The sequence below is a fragment of the Microtus oregoni genome, unplaced genomic scaffold (assembly GCF_018167655.1).
Source record: "Microtus oregoni isolate MIOR12 unplaced genomic scaffold, Mior012 000003F_ref0000135, whole genome shotgun sequence".
Classification (NCBI taxonomy): domain Eukaryota; kingdom Metazoa; phylum Chordata; class Mammalia; order Rodentia; family Cricetidae; genus Microtus; species Microtus oregoni.
In genome coordinates, this window is record NW_024543062.1 from 66221283 (window position 1) to 66241556 (window position 20274).

General features: G+C 51.7%; 1 protein-coding gene across 1 annotated transcript in view; it reads left to right on the forward strand.

Moving 5' to 3' along the window:
- Nucleotides 1-20274, forward strand: part of Cacna1s (calcium voltage-gated channel subunit alpha1 S) — a 65226-nt gene that overhangs the window by 32633 nt on the left and 12319 nt on the right. The window contains 18 exon segments of the mRNA XM_041646104.1: nucleotides 913-1027; nucleotides 2262-2355; nucleotides 3013-3082; nucleotides 4971-5103; nucleotides 6274-6403; nucleotides 6945-7004; nucleotides 8473-8579; nucleotides 9003-9090; nucleotides 9291-9398; nucleotides 11432-11484; nucleotides 11705-11851; nucleotides 12278-12479; nucleotides 12891-13049; nucleotides 14886-14996; nucleotides 15529-15612; nucleotides 18624-18680; nucleotides 19553-19681; nucleotides 19895-19960. Coding sequence (XP_041502038.1) covers nucleotides 913-1027; nucleotides 2262-2355; nucleotides 3013-3082; nucleotides 4971-5103; nucleotides 6274-6403; nucleotides 6945-7004; nucleotides 8473-8579; nucleotides 9003-9090; nucleotides 9291-9398; nucleotides 11432-11484; nucleotides 11705-11851; nucleotides 12278-12479; nucleotides 12891-13049; nucleotides 14886-14996; nucleotides 15529-15612; nucleotides 18624-18680; nucleotides 19553-19681; nucleotides 19895-19960 — 1913 coding nt within the window.

Consider the following 20274-nt stretch of genomic DNA (forward strand, 5'->3'; position numbering starts at 1 on the left):
GGGCAGGAACTCAAGGAAGAACCTGAAATCAGGAACTAAAGCAGGAACCATGGGATGGCGGCTCTCAACCTTCCTAATGCCGCAACCCTTTAAAACACAGTTCTTCAAACTGTGGTCACCCCAACCATAAAATTATTTTCATTGCTACTTCATAACTGTAACCTTGCTACTGGTATGAGTTGTAAGGTAAACATCTGTGTTTTCTAATGGTCTTAGATGACCCCTGTGTAAAGGTCGTTCAGTCTCCCAAAGGGGTCGCAGCCCAGAGGCTGAGAATCTCTGGGAGGGATGCTCTTCACTGGCTCTCTCCCTCTGGCTTGTTCAGCTATCTCCTTGTTATAATCTAGGACCACCTGTTCAGGTGGGGCGGGCCCTTCTACAGTTAGCAGTTTAAATGAAGAAAGTTCCTAAATATTGTTTCCCTCTTCCCTGGTAGATCAGGTTGACAGCGGAAGCTGACACGAAGCTATGACCAGGGATCAGTCTGAGCTCTGGGACCAGGAATATTAAGCTAGGATAGGTCAAAAGGTGAGCTAAGCAGAGAGATGCTAATGGCACCCGAAGGGTCCTACTGCTGTGCTGTGGAATCTGACACCGTGGTGAGTGGGCAGGGATGAAGTCAATGCCCCTTGCTTTGCCTCACTCCCAGGGATCCCTGTCGGGCAGCTGGGATCTGTTCTGGTAGACATAGAATAAAACTCCAAAGCTCTGATGGGTTCAGGCCCCATCAGCAGTCAAGCTTCCCTGAGGACTTAACTACGCTCCTGGGCCTGAACCCTCCCATGGGTGCAGCTCTGGCAAGAAACTGCCACCTCATGGATTAAGTAAGGCCTTTAAACACACGGGGAAACAAAACTCTTGTGACAGAAACTGCCTTCCATCACAACTCAAGGCTCCTTAGCCGGCCTTCAGACATCCTGCTTAACGTCTTCCTGGCTATCGCTGTGGACAACCTGGCAGAGGCAGAAAGCCTGACTTCCGCCCAGAAGGCCAAAGCCGAGGAGAGGAAGCGCAGGAAGATGTCTAAGTGAGTGCTGGACCCTCTAGGAGAGAGCTGGACGGACTCTGGCTGGGGCCTTTAGGCTCTAGGCCGGGTCCCCCACACATGAGCTGGATAAGCAGGGGCCACATGGCACCTCCTCTTGGGGGCAGGTTTCTCCAAGCAAGACATTCAGGCCTTCAGAATTTACACCAAGAATTTTTTGGGCAAAACTAGAGGCAAATGGCCTTCTAGACAGGCCTCAAGGAATGCAATGTTCAAGCCTAGTGGTTCTGAGACTTTTCCCCCTCACAGTCCTGCTGTTCAGTGACTGGACCCCTTGGACAGGGTCATTTATGTATGGAGCCTTTGGCTTCTGTGAAGTAGGGGTTGACTTCCCAGTTCTCTGCTGATCTGTCCCTCTGTGATTGGTCATGTCGCTCTGTGACTGGTGCTTCTGGGAGTAAATATAGAACAGTTTTTTTTCTTAAATATTTATTTATTATATATACAATATTCTGCCACCATATATACCTGCACGGCAGAAGAGGGCACCAGATCTCATTACAGATGGTTGTGAGCCACCATGTGGTTGCTGGGAATTGAACTCAGGACCTGTAGAAAAGCGGCCAGTGCTCTTAACCACTGAGCCATCTCTCCAGCCCCCATGGGATACATTTTCTGGATAATGTTTCTCAAATTCAAACTGCAAATGATCCATCTGGAAGTTTTATGCAAAATAGAGTCCGTGTCAACCGGTCTGAACCAGGTGGGATGGATGAAGGCTTGAATTTCCAGCCAGTACCAAGACAATGCTAACGCAACTGGGTTTTAGAGGCTCACAGTTTGTGTGATTGAACTTCAGTCTGGAGCCTGCTTCCTTTAACGCATGTGCCTGCAGGAATGGGATGCTCGTTTCTTAGAGACTAGATGGAAATTGCTGGGGTAAAGAGACCAACGAAGACCCCAGGTCTTTCTAGGCTTGAAACTTAGACAGACAGGCCATAATTCCATTCTGAACCCTACATATGACAGGTACAAAGCCACTCCCACGCATTCTCTAGGACGAACACTGAGAGTCTCGCTTGAGTAGAAGTTCACACCTTCTACCGCAGAGAGAAGGCTTGCCCAGGCCTACTGCCCTTCCCATTTGGTGGTCATTGCTGCTCCTTCCCCCATAGATTCCCCTGAGCCACTGGTGTGAAATATTCCTAAGGGTGTTGTCAGCCCCAAAACCATTCTTACAGTTTCTGCCTTGGATGTCCTTGCTTTTTCACTTCAGGGGGCTCCCAGACAAGTCTGAAGAAGAGAAGGCCACGATGGCTAAGAAACTGGAGCAGAAATTCAAGGGTGAAGGCATCCCCACCACGGCCAAGGTGAGCGCTGGTGCAGGGAATTGTACAGGCTGACTGGAGAGCCTCTGAGAGTCCCCTAGCTCCCCAGGTTACTAGGGGCACTTTGGGGATAGGAAGGAGACACAGGGTAGTGGGGGACAGCATCCCCTTGCTCTGGGAGGAGAGCCAACATCTACATCTCTTCCGGGGACTCCTGTGTGGGCAGGCACAGGCCCTTCAGCCTGGGAGCCAGACTTCCCTGGAGTCCTGTGCAGAACGAGAAGGCAGCTCACCTGCCTACCCACAGTTGTAAGAGCCTGACTTTCCACTCCTGCTAGCCCCACCTTGAATGTTCCAGCCTGGCCCTGCTCACCGTCACGGAGAGTGGGGAAAGGGAGTCGTGAGCCAGGGTCCCAGGCGCAGAGAGGTTGAACAGCTTGGCCTGGAAAGTTGTTCTCCTGTAGAGCCAAGGGAACACAGTGAAGACGGTCTCAGACCGGCTAGAGCCTTGGTGTGCCCAACACGGGCTTGGCCAGGTCGTATACCTTGTTGGACCTGACTTCTTATCTGTAAGCCATAATAACCCCACTCCCATCCACTTCCCAGGTTAGAGGAAACACTCAGGAATCTGAACAACGCCCTCTAGCGCAAACCCAGTAAGTTCAAACATCTCACCACCTTCACTCTTCCTTTCTGCAGCTGAAAATTGACGAGTTCGAATCTAACGTCAATGAGGTGAAAGACCCCTACCCTTCGGCTGATTTCCCAGGTAAGGATCCCAGAGCCTGGGCTGAAGCAGGATGCTGTTGAAGGGGCACCTTGCTGATGCTGAATTCTCTATTTGGATGTGTCCTGTGCATTTCCTACTTGAACCACTCGATGTGGAGGGCAGAACCCTAGAGATGTCCCTTCACCTAGTCTTGCCAAGAAGCAACCTGCAAGCCTGCCTCTCCCGGCAGTACACACAGCAAAAATAATATTCCACACATGCTTCCATTTACTTTTATTGAGTTCCAGCTATCTGCTCAGTACTGTTTACAAAGAGCACAGGACTGGCAGACATACAAGTCCTCCCTGCCCATCAGGTTCTATCCAAAGAAGGGGCATTTCATTCATATGTTGATGGGGTAGATCATTCCCTACCCTGGATCTCGAATAAAACCATGACTGCCAGACTGCACCGTCTGAAAATCCACAAGAGCAGAATGGAAAGGATAAAGCAGAGCAGCCCCTGAGTGCATAGAGCCATCGGCTGCTGTGTGAACCCTGCTCATCTGGACCAAGGGCATGATGCATGAGAGAGGCAGAGCCAAGCTGGATTAGCACCATACAGCCTCTCGGGGAAACCTGGGGCACAAGTGCTGTCAGGCTCTGTTAGCTCACTCGGGGAACCGGCTGGTTAGCTTGAGTGTCTCCCAACTGGCCTTTCTGTGCTGGGAATGGCGGCATTTGGCACCCAGTTGGCCTTCCACAAATCAAACAAATGATCACAGGAAATGATTTTCCTAAACAAAGTTTGGGAAGCAAAGCTGGCCAAATTTCTTCAAATGTCTAGCGGGAGTAAATATTGAGACCGCGTCCTGTGGAGCTGTGTCACCTAATGGGTAGCCTCTGTTGGGCGTGCGTGGCTGGGTGACCGCTGTGGGAAATCTTATGTTAGGGGAACCGGAAGGGGCTAGAGAGAAATGAGAGCAGGGGCAGAGAACATGTGGGCTGGAGAGAGGTCTGACCAAGACCCTGAATACATTTCTATCTAACCTCTTTCCAAAAATAAGTTGAAATGGCTTTTGACAAAAGTTCTGTGCAGTCTGGGCCCTGATGCACAGCCCTATGATTCCAGATGCTCTGGAGGCCGAGGTGTGGGGATATAGGTCAGTGGTAGAGTGGTGAGACCTTGGGTTCAATTCCCAGTACAGGGGTGGGGGTGGCAGATATGTGCAATAAAATTAACAAAACAAACACAGACCGAGGAATAAAAAATTGAGGGGAGCTGCAAAGATGCAAACGCTAAGGATGAACCCTCTCTGCAGTAACAACCATGGCAGGCCAAGCAGATGTGAGCGCCATGCTGGGGAAGGGGTGGGGGCTCTTAGGATGGAGAGGAGTGAGGGTGTGATTTGGGTGGGTTGAGGAACCCACAGGTCTCCGCCATGGAGAGAGCGGAATCAGGTGCTGTTGGCACGCCTAGGGTCTTGGCCAGGTTGCTAAGGTGGGGAGGAGGCGTGTGGGTGGAGGGACCCAGGCAGAGCACAGCTTTAGGCCTGTGCTCAGAATGCGCTCAGAGTACCTTTTCCTCCTCTCTGCCTTCTGCTTCGCCTCGCTGACCACAAGCCTGGCCAAAGCTCAAGAGATTCTGGTCCATTCTGCCCGCGCTAGAAATTCTTCACTGTTTTTAGAATCCTAACCCAGGATTAAAGGCATGCACTACCGTGCCCAGCCAGATTCCTCAATCTTGTTTGTGGCCCTACTTACAGAAGGTTTGGGGGACTTCTGAGCTAGACTGTACTCTACGTACCAAAAAGGGAAGGCCCAGGCATACCTTGCTAAAACCCCAAACTGGCCTTTGCTTAGCAGCTTCCCGGGAGGACTCTGAGTACAGAAGCCAAGGACCTGGCAAGGTTTGGAAATACCCCTTATTTCATTCCCTCTCCCCACAGGCGATGATGAGGAAGATGAGCCTGAGATCCCAGTAAGCCCCCGGCCACGCCCTCTGGCTGAGCTGCAGCTGAAAGAGAAAGCAGTGCCCATTCCAGAGGCCAGCTCCTTCTTCATCTTCAGCCCCACCAATAAGTAGGTAGCACTGTGACAACCAAGTGGGGGAGCTGAGGAGGCTCTGAGACAGTGGCTCCCCTCCCCAGAGAGATCTACTCTGGGTTCTCCCCCATCTTCGGGTACCTTATGCACAGCTCACTCCTTTAGGTTATCGTCTTGTGCTCTGTCTAAAATGCTCACAGTGAGCTGGGGTGTAGCTTCATAACAGAGTTTGCCTAACATGCATGAGGCGCTGGTTTCAATGCCCAGCACATCACAAAAATAAAATACCTTTAAAATGAACAAAATGCTAGTATTTCTGGGAGATGTAGTGCTTTTAAGTTGTTTTTTTTAATTTTTATTTATAATGCATACAGTGTTCTGTATGCATGCACGTAAACCTGCAGGCCAGAAGAGGGCACCATATATCATTGTGAATGGTTGTGAACCATCATGTGGGTGCTGAGAATTGAAATCAGGACCTCTGGAAGAGCAGCCAGTGCTCTTAACCTCTGAGCCATCTCTCCAGCCCCTGCTTTTAAGTTTTTCATCAGTTAGTTACTCCTAAGAGGGACTGTCATTGCTAGTTCTTTTCTTTTTTTAAAAAAAATTATTTTTTAATATAAAAAATATTTATTTATTATGTACACAATATTCTGCCTGCAGGCCAGAGGAGGGCACCAGACCTCATTACAGATGGCTGTGAGCCACCATGTGGTTGCTGGGAATTGAACTCAGGACCTTTGAAAGAACAGGCAATGCTCTTAACCTCTGAGCCATCTCTCCAGCCCTGCTAGTTCTTTTCTAAGGGCAGTTTTAGACAGGGCAAGGAGACGAAGCATGGAGAGAGTGGGAGTATTTATTAGTATTATAACCTTCAGCTTTGGAATAAGCAGACTTCACGGAGTTTCTTCTGCCCCAGGGAAGGAGATGAGCCTGCACCGTTCTTGGCTGGGGACCTCATGGTGGTGGGCACTGGTAAAGGGCACAAGTGACGTAGGAGCTCAGTTGGGAGACGTGACGAAGACTGAAAGAGCAAAGTGGGAGCCAAGCCCTGCTTGTTCAGCCAGGGGCTCGTGTGGGTGCAAGGTTATACTTGCTCCCTGCCTGGGCGGGACAGCAAGTGGAGTCAGCGGCCCTGTATGGGACAGAAGCTAGTGAGGCCTGGACTTCCAGTATCTCACAGCTCGCATCCTCCCACCCGACCAGGATCCGTGTCCTTTGCCACCGCATTGTCAACGCCACCTGGTTCACCAACTTTATCCTGCTCTTCATCCTGCTCAGCAGTGCTGCGCTGGCCGCTGAGGACCCCATCCGAGCTGACTCCATGAGGAACCAGGTGACAGCAGCCCCTTCAACTGGTCCGGCACCCCCAACCCACTCTGGGGTCCAAGTTCAGTTATACCCTCTATGTGGCCAGAGGCATCAGAGTCTCTTAAAGTTTCCACAGGGCTGGGGCTGGACACTGCTGTTCTGAACAGTGCTGCCGTAGCAGAAGCAAGTTAGGCTCTGCCTGCCTGCCCTGAATACTGCTGGTGCTGGCGGTTATGATGGCAGTCAAGATGGTAATGACGGTGGTGGGATCGATAGTGTCGATGATAATGGTGGTAATCATAATGGTGGTGATTGTAGTGATGCTAGCGGTGGCAGTGATATTAATGGTAACAATAGTGGTGATCATAGCGATGATGGTGGTGGGAGTTGGTGTTGATAATGGTGATGATATTGATGTGATGATGTAGTAATGTTAACGGTGATGTTGATGGTGATGTTAACGGTGGTGGTGGTGGTGGTGACATGATTGGTGGTGAGGACGGCTGTGGTGGGACCATTGTTTTGCCAGTTCTCTCACTGGCTGCCTCTTTTTGCCCCACCTCCAGATCCTTGAGTATTTTGATTATGTGTTCACTGCTGTTTTCACCGTGGAGATTGTCCTGAAGGTGAGTGAAGATGGCAGGACAGACATCTCTGGGGACGAAGTGTCTCTGAGATGTGTGACTCCAACTTATACACAATGGCTCCCTTGGGGACACTGCTAAGGAGGGGAGGGAAGTAAGATTGAGATGAATGTTGATAGGAAAGACTAGTCAGGTCCAGGAGGCCACACAGGGCTCCAGCTCCTAAGTAAAGGGGAGCGAGGCAAGGGGGCAGGTGACTGAGTGGAAGGTCGGAGACGAGAAATATACCCAGCTGTGGCCACCACCAATCAGAAAAGTACAGGTCTTCAACATGGAAGACACAATTAACCTAAAAGCCACCTGGAAAGTGCGATTTGCCCACAGCCCTTCTCTCTAGCCACCAGGCAAGTTCTTGTCCTCCTAGAGTTCTCAAAGAAGTGACCCCTGAGAGTGTTCTAGTGAGAGTTCAGTAGACTTGTAGACTCCAGGCTAGCTTTACTGTATCTTGGTCACGTGCTATGGAGCCTAGCTGTTTAGAGAAGCAGGGCAGGTCTGGAAATGCCTTCTAACTTTGAGACGGGGTTCCCAATGCCACACCTTGCTCTGCTGCATAAGGGCAAAGGTTTTTACAAATCAGGAATTCCAAGCCTTTGAAAATTTGTTCAAAGTTTACCCTCACATGGGCTAGAGATGTGGCTCCATCGAGCAAACTTGTCTAATATTCATAAAGAGCTGGCTCGCATTCCCAGCTCTGTGGAACAGCGGGGCTGGTGGTGTGTACCTGCAATCTGCTCAGTCAAGAGGGGAAGGCAGGAAGCGCCGAAGCTTAAGGTCACCTAGGGTTACATATCGAAAAAAGACAGAAAGCAGTTCTCTCATCTAAAGGAAGAACCATTGCCCTGGTTTGAATTTCTATGGCACAGCCCTGTGTGCCTGTTCCTGAGGTGGGCACACAGGGTTCAGGTTATCACAGTAGTGGGCTCTGATGATCAGGAGGAGGCTCCATCTCTGGCTGGAACCCAGAACCACAGGCCTTTGTCTTCCGGTAGAAGAGGAGAGGGTGACTGGATGTAAGGACCAGAGCAGAGCAGAGGAAGGGGGTTTCCCTTTCCAGCGCTTCCACCACTGACAATGGGGTCGAGGGAGAAGGCGGCTGCCCAAGACTCAAGGAGGACTTTGGAGTGAGGTGTCACAATTAGACCTGTGCCAACCAGGGAGTCCCCGGAGGAGTGACAGCCAGGCTTCTCACTCCTGTGAAGAAGAAGCCAAGGCATGAACACATCTGGAGGAAAGGGCTCATCCCCCTCTGAGGACAGAGACCGACTCTGGAAGTGCCCAGGGTTTATCTGAAGCAAATAACAGGGAGTGCTCTCGGGCTACAGCAGGGAGTTAAGCGAAGTGACAGCCTTGAGACAGTGGGAACTCTTCAGAACAGATGATGATAGGAGACCCTTCTCTAGGAGGGGCGGGTCTGCTCCTCCAGATGTCGTGTGTGTGTGTCTCTCTTCAGATGACCACCTATGGAGCCTTCCTGCACAAAGGTTCCTTCTGCCGCAACTACTTCAACATCCTGGACCTGCTGGTGGTGGCCGTGTCCCTCATTTCCATGGGGCTCGAGTAAGCGGTGGCAGGGCCGAGTCCCAGCACGTGGTTGCTGTGTGCCCTGTGCCTGGACCTCACATGCCTTAGAGCTTTAGTTAGGAACATCCTTGGGTTGTCCCCAGATGGGCTAACGTGGCAATGCTAAATGTTCAGAGCTTTGTCTTTGAGACCAAGGGTGTGGTGGGGTGAGCAAAGAGAAGGCAGCCAGGCCCCCAGAATGGGAAACACAGGCCCAGCCTTGGGTCATTTCTAGCCTAATAGAAGAGACAAAAATCTATGTTCACAGAGAAGTGAGTCAATGAGACCATCCCCCATGCTCAGGGAATAGCTTTACCCTGGGGTCAGGGAGGCCTCATGTGGAAAGCTCCAGGTAGGAGGTGACAAAGCCTCTGGCTGCCACACACACCTCTAGGCCCCACAGCAATCTGCTTCCTGCAGGTCCAGCGCCATCTCTGTGGTGAAGATATTGAGAGTTCTGAGGGTGCTGCGACCACTCCGAGCCATCAACAGAGCCAAAGGGTTGAAGGTGAGAAAGGCCCCAGAGCGGGGAGGGGTCGATGCCCATCTTGACCATCCATGGGGGCAAGGGTGAGGCAGGCCAGCCAGCTTTCCCCACGGGCCTAGTTGTACTAGGAGGCAGAGTCTTGCATTTCTAGGGTTCCCTGACAGGGTGGTGGGGTGCAGTGGGACAGCTCCGGTGCCCATCTACCGCCTCTGCCTTTCCAGCATGTGGTACAGTGCGTGTTTGTCGCCATCCGCACCATCGGGAACATCGTGCTGGTCACCACCCTCCTCCAGTTCATATTTGCCTGCATCGGAGTCCAGCTTTTCAAGGTGAGGCCCTGACTGCCAGCGGCCCTTCCCTGGCCAACTTGAAGGATCTGACGAAAGTCAGCCACTTCTCAAACAAAGGAACCCCCAAATCGTGAAAGCAAGTAACCCTGACTCTATGGTATCAAAATTAGGGAACCATCCTGAGCCTGTTTGTCAGGCGACAACTCTCTGAACACCCTTGCCGTTGTATCTGCTGTTACCCACAAGCCCTGGAGTTACTGTTCCAGCCTCCACCTATTGTCGGGGCTGCCTACAGCACCCCGGCTCAGCAGCCTTCCTTGCTGAAAACAAGCTGTGCAATCCATGGTCCTGGCTGTGATGTCTGGCATCACCCACACCACCCAGGAGCCTCCACAGAGGCCATCTTCACCTCTCATCCACAGTTTACCTTATCTTACTGACTCTTCCCTGGGAGAACGCAGCTCTTCAGTTTCTCTCAAGGGACGTCCTCCCACGGAATTTCAATTTCTAGATCTTATGTCTGGCTGTTAAGTCTCCTATAGGGCACTGAAGTTGATAGTAGAGTGTGTGATTTGTGCTACTTCCTAGCACAACTCCATTTGTGATTCCATGACCTCAGGCAGCCTTAGACATGTCATAGGGTCGCTTCACTAATGGTTTGTTCAACCAATATGGAAGAATCGCTTCCTCTGTAGATGGGCCAGGGCCTTGGCTCAAAGGCAAATCCATGATCCTTCTTGAGGATGTTGTATAGGTTTGGAGGAAAGTGGTCAGTATCTGGCCTCTCAAGGTACCCCGAGAGGAGGGGTCCTGTTGACCACTGCCCTGGAGGAGCCAGAATGCTTATAATACCTGGACATCCTAGCAGCCAGCTTGACATTGCAGAGAGACACCCTCTTCCCCCAAGTCTCCTCCTCTGGTAGAATCCCCCAGGAAAGGGTCTTGTGTATTGCTTAGCTCTTACCCAGGCATCTAGTCCAGGCCTGGCAGGCAGGAGCCCACCATCACATGCTGTGAAGCAACCAATGAGGGTCCACCTTTTGTTTGACTCTTACGTGCTCTTTATGCAAGAGCAATGACCCTTCGACATGCCACATCTGCTCTCCAGTCTCAGCCAAAGCCCTCAGGGTCTGTGCATCCAGCAGCTAGAAGCCTTTCTGGTACAACTGGCCTTTTACATCACATTTTACTCTCCGAACATTGGTCACATACTCTGCCCAGGATGCCCAAGAGCTTGGCATTGCTTTCTGGGTAAAATTACATGGGTTCTGGTTTCTAGTACCCAGAACCCTGCTCAGTACCAGTGAGGTCTCTTACTCCACCTCCACCCTCTCTCTAGCAACCTTAAAGGAGTAACCTGAAGAAATGACAGAGTCCTGAAGGTTGGCAGAGAAGCTGGGCCCCTTGACGGAGGCCTGCCTCTCTCAGGGCCTTCCAAGGAGCTGGACTAGAATTCACGAATTCCAAACCTAACTTAGTCTCAGGATGACTTGCATCCAACCCTGTTCAAACCAAACCTTTTGCAAGTGTTCAGTATATGATAAAGACTAATGGAAATTTACTCTCGCTGCAGTCGGTTTTGGGGAGATGGGGCCTCATCTGGGATGTGCTAGGGACCCCATCTAATGCTGAGGACACAGTTAAATTTGTCAGAGCCCTACTGGAAGGGTCTATCTGTTGGCTCTTAGCAGCCTTGGACTGCCCACAGGCAGGAGAAAGGCAAGGGTGGAGCCAGCTCTTCCCTTGTAGAGTGTGAACTGTGAGGAAGATTTCTTCAGAGGGTGATAGTTGGGTGCCTCAGTGGCCATCACTGTCAAAGGAGCTGGGCTGGGTGTGCTTACATCCTCAAGTCCACCCTTGGCCATTCCACAAATGCCCATCTAAGGTGGCAGCCAGGCTAAGTGGGAGGCAGTTGGGGAGTGTGAAAATTGATGATGATGGCCTTGCCCTCAGAGTAAGAGAGGAAAATCCTCCTCCTTCCCTTCTTCCTCCAACCAAGCACCCCAAGAGCCCACTCTCTACCCTATATTCCTGACCTTGTCTCCATCCCTCCTTTTCCCTCCTGGATGCAGGGGAAGTTCTACAGCTGCAATGACTTATCCAAGATGACTGAAGAGGAGTGCAGGTATACCAGGCTTTGCCAGCTGAAGGGTGTGGAATGCTCAGATGAGGAACGTGGTGTCCTTCAGGATAGGAACTGGGGTAGCTGTGGGGAGGGAATGCGCAGCTGTGTCCTTCCTTTCTGTCCTACTTCTCTGGCGTTTCTGACACACTTACCCCAGGGGAGGTGGGTGGAGCTTAGGTATCCTAGCCACCCTGTGGAATGACTGGCCTCCCTGTGCCAGGGGCTATTACTACATCTACAAGGATGGAGACCCCACACAGATAGAGCTGCGTCCCCGCCAGTGGATACACAACGACTTCCACTTCGACAATGTGCTCTCAGCTATGATGTCACTTTTCACAGTCTCCACCTTCGAGGGCTGGCCTCAGTGAGTAAGGCCTGGGGTCTGGGTCCTTGATGGGCGCAGTTAGGGTGGGGCCAAGAAATCAGCAGCCCCCATCGGATCATAGCAGCCTGTGGCTATGCTCGGCAAACCCACTGACTCATGTCACTCCTTAGTGTGCCTGACCAGAGGACTCTGACACAATATGCTCGATCCCCTGACAAATGCATGACTCTCTCTACCAGGGAAGTCTGAATGGTTGGCTGAGGATAGTTAAGATGCCCCATGGAATGTCAGGACCATGGCAGGGTGGGTTCTAGCCTTCCCTAAACCAGTTCTGCCTTGGCCATTGAGAAAGTCTCCTTTGCACCTGTGGCCCATGAGATAACACCCACCTTCCTGGCCTGGATCTCAGTCTCCTCATCCCAGTCCTCATTATGCCATTGTCCTCTCCTCTCTGCCCACCCCAAGGCTACTGTACAAGGCCATAGACTCCAATGAGGAGGACACGGGCCCCATCTACAACAACCGAGTGGAGATGGCGATCTTCTTCATCATCTACATCATCCTCATTGCCTTCTTCATGATGAACATCTTTGTGGGCTTTGTCATCGTCACCTTCCAGGAGCAGGGGGAGACTGAGTATAAGAACTGTGAGCTGGACAAGAACCAGGTACCGAGTCACCCACTGGAGATGGGAAGCAGAGTCCCTCCAGGGCTGTGACGAGAGCCCCCACTGAGACCCAGTGCTAGTCTGTGCACCCCACTTGCCTCCAACTCAACGCAGTTCACACTGGTGGAGGGAGGGCTTTATGGAACTCACCTGTTGTCCCCAGAGGAAACCTTTCAGAACCTCTGCCCTGAGTTGCAGCTATGATCAGAATGGGCCGGGATCACTCAAGGGTAACCCAAGATGTCCAGTGGAATTCAATTTGTATGTCATTCAGAGTTCCTCAGCCGGTAGCGCCTGGCCACAGCTGTTCCTGCACCGCACACCAAGCTTCCTACAACTCCATGGTCATAGGTACAGGGATGGAGGAAGGGACCTCTTGGTGCTGACCTGACCTGTCTTGTTCCATCCTAGCGCCAATGTGTACAGTATGCTCTGAAGGCCCGCCCACTGAGGTGTTACATCCCCAAAAATCCATACCAGTATCAGGTGTGGTACGTTGTCACCTCCTCCTACTTTGAGTACCTGATGTTTGCCCTCATCATGCTCAACACTATCTGCCTAGGCATGCAGGTAAGGAGCTGAGAGACTGACCAGACTAAGACCTCGGGCCTGGGCAGAGCAGGGACACAGAGACATTCCCATTTCATCCCAGTAGGTATCTCCAGACACCTGCTGCATGCCAGCTGCAGGATACAGGACTGAACTGATCCCAGCCTTGTCCCTTATGGTTTATTTGTTAAGGAGCTAATTCAAGCCTCCAACTAGATGGGACAGCAATTCTGCAAACAGGAGACAGATGCTGCAGGCAAGGAGGGCACGCAGGCAGCAGAACACACATGTTCTCTGTTTTCCCTTCACCGTTGCAAATCTGGATGGCCAGGTTGTTTGGAAACTTGGCTCTGACCCCCCCCCCCAAATAGATTTAGGACTCACAAAGCAGGCAACCCTCTGGGGAGAGAAACCACCTCTCATTGATCATATCATCGTCAGTAGCACTGCTATTAAATTAAGTATCTGGTCCCTAGCTGGGCGGTGGTGGCACATGCCTTTAATCCCAGCACTTGGGAGGCAGAGGCAAGCAGATCTCTGTGAGTTCAAGGCCAGCCTGGTGTACAATAGCTAGTTCCAAGACAGGCTCCAAAGCCACAGAGAAACCCTGTCTTGAAAAGGCAAAATATAATAATAATCTGGTCCCTTAAGCCCTATATAATACACCTTCACAGCTAGGCTTCCTGCTCCTAGGAGCCCAAGGCATACTAAATTTACGTTAGTTGCTTTTCTCCTAAGAGAGACCAAACATCTCACATAAACACTTAAGGGAAGAGAGGGTTATTTGGGCTTGTGATCGGAGGGGGCACAATACAGACTGTAATGCTGAGGAAAGGCACAGTGGCAGGTGGTTACATGATGGTGGGAACATGTGGCGGCTGCTACCCTCTCGACAGAACAAGAAACAGAGACAGAGCGGGAAGCAAGGCTTAGCTATAAACTCCAGGCCCACCCCAGTGACCTGCTTCCTCCCAACGCACCACAGTGTGGGGACCAAATGTTCAAATACACAAGCCTGTGGGGGATGTTTCACAATGATAGGACCACACACTGTAGGCTCCTGGAGTCCTGGGAGGAGACTCACTGAGCTACAGGCTCTGGTCATGTAGAAGAATATAAGCAATAGTTTCTTTGGGACTGAGTCAGGCAGCAACCGTAGGCAGCACCACTGAGGGGTGGAGCAATCAACAAACCCTTCTCATCCACCTGGGAAGGTTCTGTAGAAGAAGTTAGAAATTCATCAACTTTTAAAAATAGAGCTCCAGGACAGGCTCCAAAGCTGTAGAGAAATACTGTCTCAAAAAAAAAAAAAAAAAAAAAAAAAGGAAAAGTCTCACATGGTCCATAGAGATGGTCCACAGAAGCCAAGACTGTTGACTGTAGGGTCTCTTATCCCCATCACTGGGGCAGCAGACATATAAGATTCAGGAAACTTAGCTAACTTTGTGTCCCCTTAGACAGTGGTGATGTCAACCTCAGAACCCATGGGGTCTTCTCTTTAGTCCTCTACCATAAGGACTATGCAAAGCACTGCCTAGAAGACTGCCAATTCTGGTCACCCAGGACCAATGTGTAAATGATATCTGGCTTTGAGGCCCGCAGGCATACTTTGTGGGACTTGGGCTTGTTGAACCTCCACTCTGTCCTCTGCCATTGCCTATTATGGGGGTGAAATAGGCCTGAAAGATGCACTTATGATCTGGTAGAATCAGGGGATTACTAACCTCCCAGTTTGCTGAGAAGTGGGCCTAAGGACAGACAGTAGGAGCCACCCGTGGAGGGGAGGCATCTGGGATCGTGAGCTGCAGCTGGTAAGTCTGGCCCCCCTGGCCCAACTCTCCCATGTTGCTTCTCCAGCATTACAACCAGTCGGAACAGATGAACCACATCTCGGACATTCTAAATGTAGCCTTCACTATCATCTTCACCCTGGAGATGGTCCTCAAGCTCATAGCGTTCAAGCCCAGGGTGAGTGACTGTGGCCGTGGGGACAGAGTTGTGGCCTGGGAGTAGAGACCTCGACCACCTTCTACTGACAGCCCTTCTGCCTAGACTCTTGCTCTCAGACGCTGGGCACTGCATCTGTGGATCTGCCCACATCCCCTGCCTGCCTTTCTGCCTCTGAAACATGGGCTTTGGACCAGGATCTTGCTTTGTTTCTTGGGCTCTTGACTCTATTCCCACAGTCTCATCCAAGTCCAATTCGGTTCTGTGCTGTCAAGCTCTGGCAGGAGTTTTAAGGGGGATTCTGGGGGTGAAGGAAATTCCCATCTAGACTAAGCTCCCAACAAGCCCCCTGCCACTGATGCTCTAGGGGAAGAGAATTAAAAATTAGAAGCCAGAAAGAGAGGAGAGCTGGGATGCTAGAACCCTGCCTGCCCAGCACCTTGGTGGGTGCCCCCTCACTGATACCTCCATACTTCTCTCCCGTCCCTGGAAACAGTCAGAGCTGTTTCCATCCACAGCCCAGTCCTTACTCGTCCATGACCTTCCTTCCCAGGGCTATTTTGGAGATCCTTGGAATGTGTTTGACTTCCTGATCGTCATTGGCAGCATCATTGATGTCATCCTGAGTGAGATTGATGTGAGTATGGGGTGGGCAGAGCCCTCACTGGGGTGGGGCTCTTGTTCAGTCTGCAGACATTTACGGAGTACCCATGTCAAGTGCAACATGGCACCCCGGGGGTTAGAACGGGAGAAGGACAAGCCTTCTGCCTCTAGAGCAGAATGATGCCTGGGGTACCAGAAGGATTCGAGTAGGCCCACACAGCAGACATCAAAAACTATAGCGGCAAGCAGGGGTCATCTGTGGCTGGGCTGGGGAAAGTGTAGGAAGTGGCAGTGGAATTGAAGAGGGTAGCAAGCCCAAGGCAGGGAAACTTCTGGAGAAATGTGGGACAGGATGTGAAGAGGTCAGACATGATGGGATGTCTCATAGATCCATGAGGACATGTAGAGGAGCTAAGGGGGCTGGACAAGGCTGGGGAGCCTGGGAACTTCATGAGCCCACTCACTTTATAAGAAGTCACTGAAGGTTTTGAACGAATCATCTGTTTTTGAGATGTTAATCTAAAGGACTGAAAAGGTGGTTCTTCTCTAAGGATTCGGTCTTTTATGCCAGATATTAAACACTCACTGAATATATGTGCCTTGCATGGCTCTGGGTGCTGGAGGCACACACAGCCGGGAGCAAAATTGTAGGTGGCAGGAGACAATAACCAAATCTATTACATGATAGGATGCATGACAATAAATAAAAGTAGGTAAGGATGGCGCATGGAAGGAAACGAGAGGGTGGTATCGTGAGCATATTGGAACCGAGATCTGAATAGAACAAGGGAGTAAGCCATGCAGCTATGGGGGGCGCTTTTGTAGAGCAAAAGGAGACTATGTCAAGGGGCTGTAGGAGGAGCCTGTCTACTGAATGCAGAGAATAGCAGAAGGCTCTTGAAGCTGGAATGGGGACAAACAGAGGTAAAAGCTGGGGTCATATCTCCAAGGCCGTCGTTACACCTTGGATTCTACTCTGAGATAGTAGAGCTCTTTGGAAGGTGAAATATGCTCAGACCACGGTGGCTGCCGTGTTGAGCCTGTGCAAAGAGGGACCAGGGCTGACCCAGGGACAGCAACCAGGAGGGGCTTGCAGCAGTCCACATGGCAGAGGACAGAATAGGGTTTTGGCTGCAAGAATGGTAAGAGGTGGTTCAACTTGGGGTGTATTTTGAATGCTGAGCAAAGAGAGACAGGAGTCTAGAAGAGGAGACCCAAAGATCAGGGACAGAAAGCAAAAGACAGTGTGTGTCCTCTTGGGTTTACATTGAGCCACACCCTGGAACAAGGCAAGGGCAGAGGAAGACGAGAAGGCTATTCATCTGCCTGGGCTACTCTAGCTGGGGAACAGGGAGACTGTACCCAAGGGGTAGCTTTTTTGAGGCAGGAGATTCATCATAGGCGGGGCCTCCTTCTGAACATCCTACCTGCTGGTCCAAAGCACCAAGTCGATGGGAAAGGCAGATATCAACCTTGGAGATGCCTGGAAGGGAGCTCAGCTGAGAAAAGCCTGAGTCTGTGAGGAAGGGGCTTTGGGGGACATAGTACCTTCTGGGGACTTGGCTACCACACCAACTGTCTGTTACACTAGGGGAGGATCCTGGGAACCCTGTTCACCTTATCACAAATGGTGACAGACAGCTCCATCTGCTCAGGCCTGATAGGGGTGGGCTCTGGGCAAAAGCGGGGGTGGGGGTGGGGAGAGAGACGGAGAGAGAACGTGTAGTGTATATGTGCTGTGTGTTTTCATGCATGCTGTTTGCCGGGGAAATATGTCCTGTGGTCTGAGAGCCACCCTTGTCACAGGCAGCCTGAAGAGAGAACTCAAAACAGCCAGAATAAAGAGCCCCAATTCAAGTAGTTACTTCTCAAAGTCTGAGGCCCGTGCGCCAGAGACAGTTCTGTGGAGGGGGTCATGGCCCTTCGTTGGTTTTCAGAAGTGGAAAATTTCCCTTGCCAGGAATATGTGTTTGGGTCGTGTTAAGACTGATTTACATTCCTTACATACAACCTTGGGAAAGGCCTTGCCTGTGAGTTAGAACAGCAATACCAGCCCCACCCTGCCCTGCTCACACGAACCTCCTGGTTGTTTAAAATGTAGCTGACAGCATTGAGCAGCTAGTTCCTAGCTTTATTTGATTTTCATTGTGATTTAAATGGCCACTCATGGTGAATAGCTACTGGGCAGACTATCCAAGTAAAGAACAGAGTCCCATGAGATTCTCTGGTGTGCCCTGAAACCTCTGAAACCAGGCCCGTTCCATAGTCACGGGCTTTGCTGGTCTGCTGGGCCCTAGCAGGGGCATATGTCCGGTATAATTCTCTAGACGAATCTGCCATGCAGCCAGGATTGAGGCCAGTGGTACAGGGAGCCTGAGTGCTAGGGCCAGTCTGCCTGCAGAGGCATGGAAGCTCAGAGACAGCCTCTTTCATTAACCCAGGGCTCCAAAGATGGCCCCTCCTCAAATGTAGCCAGAGAAAAGATAGCCTCTCCCATATACCCAACCATTGAGGAGTCAGGCCACTGAGATATGAGCCTTGATCCTGGTCCCAGCCCTGGATCGAGGGACCCCTGGTGGGAGGAGGAGTCTCTAGTCTCCTCCAACTTCACCCACTTTGCCCCTGGAAGCTGGACCCCTGTGAGGGCATCCACCCTGGTGACAGCGGATAGGGGGATCTACTTACAATGATGAACAGGTATTTCTCAGTGTGTCCTTAGTAAAGATGTTCCCTGTACCACATAACCCAGACCCAGGAAGAATCCAATCCCTTGCCCTCCATAGATGTACCTCAGAGATGAGATGGGACCTGTCTGTCCACTCTCCCCTCCCCTCTTATTCCTCTTGCCTCATGGTTCCCATAGAGCTTGGTCCTGGCTCCCACCCACTCTCTGCCCCGACTGCAGCCACGTGAGGTCTCGTCCCTTGCCTGTCTTTTTCTCTCTTTAACTCTCCTTGTGTCTGTCCTTTCTGACAACTCTCTTCACCTTCCTCCCATGTGTTTCTCTCCCCTTTCCTCCCCTCCCCTCGTCTCTTTTCTCCACAGACTTTCCTGGCCTCCAGCGGGGGACTGTATTGCCTGGGTGGAGGCTGCGGGAACGTTGTAATTTCAGGCCGCATGAGCCTGTTTGCCCTGCCCTGCAGCTTGCATGCTGAGCTGGCTGCATGGATCGCATGGGGTGCCCTCAGAAATCAGGGTTCCTTTCCCTAGATCAGGCCCAGTGAGGGTTGGAGTTTGGGTAGAGGTGGGGGCTCGGTGGTAGAATATGCATGGATGTAGTGGCTATCTTAGAGCCCTGAGCAAAGGATGGAGGATTTTCCCATGCCCTCTCTATAGATGAGGGCACAGGACCTCCATGACAGTTTAGCGGGCACAAGGAACAGGGTCCAAACTGGCACACAGGGAGTAGGATTAAGGTTGGCACAAGGGCAGGAGCTTGCCCAACTTACAATATTCAAGAGTAGGGCTAGGCAAATGGGAGTGAGCACCCTGAGCGTATGGCGAACAGCTTGGTAAAGCTATTGGACGCTTCTGGAAGACTTTACGGGCCACCAGATACTTAGCTTAGTGCTGGTTTATAGAGGAGAGATGAGCAGGAAGCCAGCCGTGGGCCTCGCTGCAGCCTCACCCCAGAAAGAACCCCTGCTCTGCTCCTAAGCATGGGCTTACTGCATAACTTGGACCCTACATCCAACCCTCTTGAGACACAGGACACCAGAGCCCTGTATCTCAGAATGGTCCAAGGCTATGAGGCAATAGGGACTGTGAAGTGGGGCTGGAAGCCTCCCACTATGAATAACTCTCCTCTCTCTCTCTCTCTCTCTCTCACACACACACACACCACAACACACACACACACACACACACACATATGCACAACACAACGCGCACGCGTGCACTGCATCTCCTGCCTGCCCTGCCCCCTACCCCTGAGTGCCACCCCCAGACTGACCTTTGGGGCTGCTGCCCCACAGGACCCAGATGAGAGCGCCCGCATCTCCAGCGCCTTCTTCCGCCTGTTCCGGGTCATGCGACTGATCAAGCTGCTGAGCCGGGCAGAGGGTGTGCGCACCCTGCTGTGGACATTCATCAAGTCCTTCCAGGTGCGAGTGCCCAGCCCAACAGGACAAACCCAGGGACCCAGGAAACTGACCCAGGGATGCCACTAGCCCAAGGTGGGGTCCCGGGCTTCCATAGCCAGGCAGGTCCCTGGTGAGCCAAGGGAGGACAGGCTGCAGGGCCCAGGGCTGTGGTTCTGTGGACGACAGAGCAGACAGGTGAAACACTTAGCTGATGCTCCGTCCTCTTCTGCACAGGCCCTGCCGTACGTGGCTTTGCTCATCGTCATGCTCTTTTTCATCTACGCCGTCATCGGGATGCAGGTGAGAGGCAGGTGGGCCCACGGCGAAGGATGAGTGTTAGCCAAGCTAGAACGTGTCTCTGTGGACCCAGAAACATCACCACACATGCAGCTGAATACTACCTTTCCTTGCCTTCCACAGCAACCAAGGGGTCAACTCTAAGCTGAGAGAGGAGGTAGAACTGAGCCCCAGATGCTCCGGGGTTATGAGCCAGGGTATAGCCCAGGAGAGACCCTAGCACGAGGTGTACTTCAGGGACCAGATCTGGTCTCTACAGCCTTAGCTGGAGGCTTTGCCCCAGAACTCCTCCCCATAGTTTGACTAACTTAGTGCTT